At 34.1% G+C, this 4,591-nt stretch overlaps 1 protein-coding gene across 2 annotated transcripts in view; it reads left to right on the forward strand.

Moving 5' to 3' along the window:
* The first annotated feature begins 3,680 nt into the window (after positions 1–3,680).
* Positions 3,681–4,591, forward strand: part of LOC107661554 (torsin-1A-like) — a 7,031-nt gene continuing 6,120 nt past the window's right edge. For both annotated transcript variants that reach the window (XM_016451187.1, XM_016451188.1), the window contains exon 1: positions 3,681–4,011. In XM_016451187.1, coding sequence (XP_016306673.1) covers positions 3,824–4,011 — 188 coding nt within the window. In that variant the 5' untranslated portion in view covers positions 3,681–3,823. The remainder of the gene's footprint in view (positions 4,012–4,591) is intronic.

Raw genomic sequence — 4,591 nt, forward strand, 5'->3', positions numbered from 1 at the left:
ATTTGGGCGGCGTTATGCAAATCTTCCCACATAGTGACATAGATATGTGGGGGCGTGTTAGAACAAGCTGTTTTTAGGTAGGTGTGGCTGACTCTTAACTTTTATAAAGAATATCTTCTTTGGATTTGAGACTTTAGTCTTTGCAACTTTACAGATCTTCTTTATGCACCAAGAGCTTGTAACACTCCAAAGAGAAAGGTAAAATTGAAATCGCATCATATGACCCCTTTAAGAAAAGAAAAGCTTGTGATGATGTATTGGGTTAATTTACAGGGTAGTGATAAGAATCATCGTACACGCACAATTTTAAATGATTGTTGGGAATACAAAACGAATGGAGGGAATAGTTTTGGATGGAAGTATGAACAGTGGGTCAAGGATTGTGGTCTGGAGAATGAAGAAATCTGTCCCAACATGCCATTAAACGGGGTATCGGTATGGAATATTCCTGAACCTATTGTTGAAATGAGATTGTTGGAGGAGATGAGTCTAAAGACCCAATCAAACAAAAAGTGGGCATAGGCGTGTACATTCCAAGATTTAAGACGAAAACGCAAATTGTAAAAAAAAAAAGTGACAAATTGTCCGTATATTCTACAGAATTAACTGCTATAATACGATTGCAGTGGGTAGAACTGATTAAGCCAAATAGGCCTCCGACTGTAATTACTGTACAGACTGAAAATAGAGGGTATAATTGTATACTTTTGTTGGGTACAGGCACATATCGGGATAGTAGGAAATGAAACAGCGGATAAGTTAGCAAAAGAAGCATTTAAGAAAAACTTGGTGGATGTTAAGGTACCTCTGGGAAGAAATTAGATAAAATCAGTAATTAATAGGGAAATAATAAGAATATGGCAACGAAGGTGAGAAAATAGCAGCACACGTGGTATTATAATATTGTAAAATCGGTAGGGAAAAAAGAACAGTTTTATGGAAGACACAGAAAGGAAGTAATGATTTCTAGATTAAGGATGGGTCACACAGGACTAAATTCAACACTTGCATTAATGGGGAAGCATGAAAATGGTATGTGTGATGAATGTGATGTTTTTGAAACAGTAGAGCACATGCTTTTTAAATGTAGTAAATATGAAGATCAGCGTAACAGTCTTTTTAGCAATATAAGGAACAGGCCAGTGAGCCTCGTGGACCTTCTGGGAAAGGGTTTGAGTGATAGTCAGATGTTTAAGGTGGTTTTAACATTTTTTGAGCTGACAGGACTAGACCACAGGATTTAGTGTTTGAGGATGAGGATCATCTCGGAGGTTGAGGAGCCCAGTGTGGAAGCTGGAGGAGCTGAACACGCAGCGCCAGCTGAAGCTTGCTGTAAATTTTGACCGGCTGATGAAAAACATGCTTATGTGGATTCTACACATTTAAACAATAAAGTATCTAGTATTATTTATGGAGCAGAATGATAATTGATAATTGATTAATAAATGATTATATGTATTTTATACATATAATCATTTATTAATCAATTATCATTTTGACTTAACCCTTTTCTTTATTTAAAGGGGTCATATGATGCGATTTCAAGTTTTCCTTTCTCTTTGGAGTGTTACAAGCTCTTGGTGCATAAAGAAGATCTGTAAAGTTGCAAAGACTAAAGTCTCAAATCCAAAGAGATATTCTTTATAAAAGTTAAGAGTCAGCCACGCCTACCTAAAACGGCTCGTTCTAACACACCCCCACATGTCTACCTCGCTATGTGGGAAGATTTGCATAACGCCGCCCAAATGTTCACGCAAAGAAAGAAGGCGTAACTTTTATTCTCGCTGTAGTATTACCTCGCTTTTCAGAACGATGAGCTTTGTAAAAATCGACGCGTTTCAGAAAGGCGGGGCATAGAGGAGCAACAATAATGTACATTATATGGTAATGCAAAACACATTGCATTACACCAAATACACAAAATAATGTTCTTTTTAGTAACGTCATGTGACCCCTTTAAAAGCTGAAATGTGAGGTTTACCATTTGTGAAAATTTTTCAAAGCTTTATTTGAACATTTACATTAGATATTTGAACATGCTATTAGATAAACTGTTGTCAGTCATGTTGTCATTTAAAATCCGGACATCATTGGCAATGTTATTGTTTTAGTTATGCAAACAAAAACTCATTTTATTTGTTGATTTTAAATGTAAAACTTGGTGAAGTGATTTGTGTGTCAGTACTTTTTGAACATTTCCAGCACATTTGAACAATACCGTGATAATAATGATAACCGTGATCATGTTGGCCACTATAATCGTGATAAGAAATTTTCATACCGTTACATCCCTAGTGCAAATAATGAAACATCAGGATTTTCGTAATAAAAATAATATCTTCCAGAATAAAGGAGTGATTTATTTCTGTGATAAAAATAAAATAACTTAAATAAGCCCAAAATGTATTGGTTTATTACATAAAAAAATAAATGACAGCCGTTTCTTAGATTAGATTAGTAGATTTTTATGAAGGATTTAAAGCTAATTTATTCCTTGCTGTAACCTTTATTTTAATAAACATTTTGTGAATGTTTCTTCTTGTTTTTCCCTATCAATGCTGCCTAAAAGAAAAGCAGAATGCATAATGTTCCCCTCACTAAACATTGGGTAACTTTTAATTAGTTGAACAAAACAAACTGGGATTGCTTTTATCGATGTATTATATTCCTTTGACGGAAGTTACAAGAATCATCAAATAGCCTATATAGGCAGAATACAATTACAGTACAGTTAGTGTAAGAAGGAAGAAAAATTACTTCTTTCTAACAGACAAAAAACAGTTTTGAAGTTACAAGACACTGAAAATGAGCAAATTTACATTTGAAGATCAAAATAATATTTTATGTAGCTAGCCTACTTCCTTTGTAGCTTTGATGAACAAATAGGGAGAGAAGAGAACCCTTCCACATTAAAATATCTCTGAAGACAGAATTGATGGTCTTAATTTCAGGAAACATTCAAGTACTCTAATTAATAATTTAATCAAATAGGCTAATTCAAATATCTTCCTGGGTTTTTAGTTATATGAAACCACAACAGCTTTTATTTTATTTTATTAAGCTTCGATAAACAATCAAATTACAGTTAAGACTACAATAATACACATAAATACATAAAACACAAACAAAATATATATAAAATACTAAATGTGTGTACACAATACACATACAGCCAAGGGGTGGGCTAAGTCTTAATTGCTTTCTTATTATGTAAATAAATAAATCTTATAAATTAGAATTTATTTTTCAAGAACCAAAAATAAAGGATTGGTTTTACTGTAAAATTAAAATTAAATTTATAATGTAGCCTAGTACTCTTTCCTTTTATTTGAGGGGATATTAGTAAAACCAAATAAAACCCAGCACAAAGATAAAGTGTGGTCAATGTTATCAATTATAAATCTAGTCAAATCTTTCCCAGATTTTTAACATGAGATCAATGCCAAAATAAATGAAACAAAGTTTCAGTCCCCATATTCCAAAAAGAACAGTTCAAATCTATAAAATGTTTAAATTTAACAAGAAAATTATTTACTAGGTAGTATGTCAAATTTTAAAGGTTACTTCCTTCACTTTGTTTACCAATGAAGAGACAATGTGTAGGTGTAGAGACAATGTCTTTTTGAAGTAAAAACCGCGAAACCACAAGAGCATTAGACGCTATAGATCCGCGTGGCGTCTTGGCGTGGAACTTCTCGCAGCTCGTGCTTGATTCTGAACGGAACGCTTTTGATTCGGTTTACGGAAGTTGCTCGTCATTATTTACTGCACCGGATCAGAATCGCTTTCGCTGCTCGGTGTCAGACAGCAGAATGCGGTTGACATGTCGGCTGCTGTTCGCTGGCTGTATGTTGTGGAGTTTGTCGATCACGGCGGCGATAGAGCCGATCAGCACCAGCATCGCGGTCGGGATGGCCGCGGCGCTCACCGGATTCCTGGCCCGTTATCAGAACGTGCTCTATTACTTCCAGGAGTGCTGCAGACCCGAGTGGATCTCATACAACAAATCAGGTTTGCAAGAGCTGCTTTGTCTTTATTTGTTGTGTTAGAACGCAAGAATGGATATGTTTATGGTTTATGGGTCGTGTCCTATAAATCCACATTTTCCTTATATTACAGTGAATTAAATCCACATTTATCTTTATTACAATTAATTAATTCTATGCCGATGCCAGCATTTAAATGCCATAGGCTACAATCAGGCAGTCAGAATTTATTAAAATATTAATCATCCTCTTGCATTGATGGTGTTTATAATTTTCATCATATATATCATACATCATCTGATATATGCATTTGAGCTCATATCTGGTGTGAATGCATTTATGCTATGTATTACAGCGCTAATTCTTGTACTGATACTGCTTATTGAGTTGTACTTGTTCGCAGTTAATTTTAATGTAATTAATATCATAATCAATAACTTAAATTACAGGCTATATGATAATATAGAAATCAGACAAAAATCATAACTCATCTAATAATATGTCAACATGTTTTATAACGCAAGCATCATTTTTTTTTAAAGTTTTTTTTCCAACAGTTTTAAATCTGCAAGTAGTTTGATTTAAAGCGACATTTTTTATATATA

This window comes from Sinocyclocheilus anshuiensis, unplaced genomic scaffold (assembly GCF_001515605.1).
Source record: "Sinocyclocheilus anshuiensis isolate Anshui unplaced genomic scaffold, SAMN03320099.WGS_v1.1 scaffold1425, whole genome shotgun sequence".
NCBI lineage: Eukaryota > Metazoa > Chordata > Actinopteri > Cypriniformes > Cyprinidae > Sinocyclocheilus > Sinocyclocheilus anshuiensis.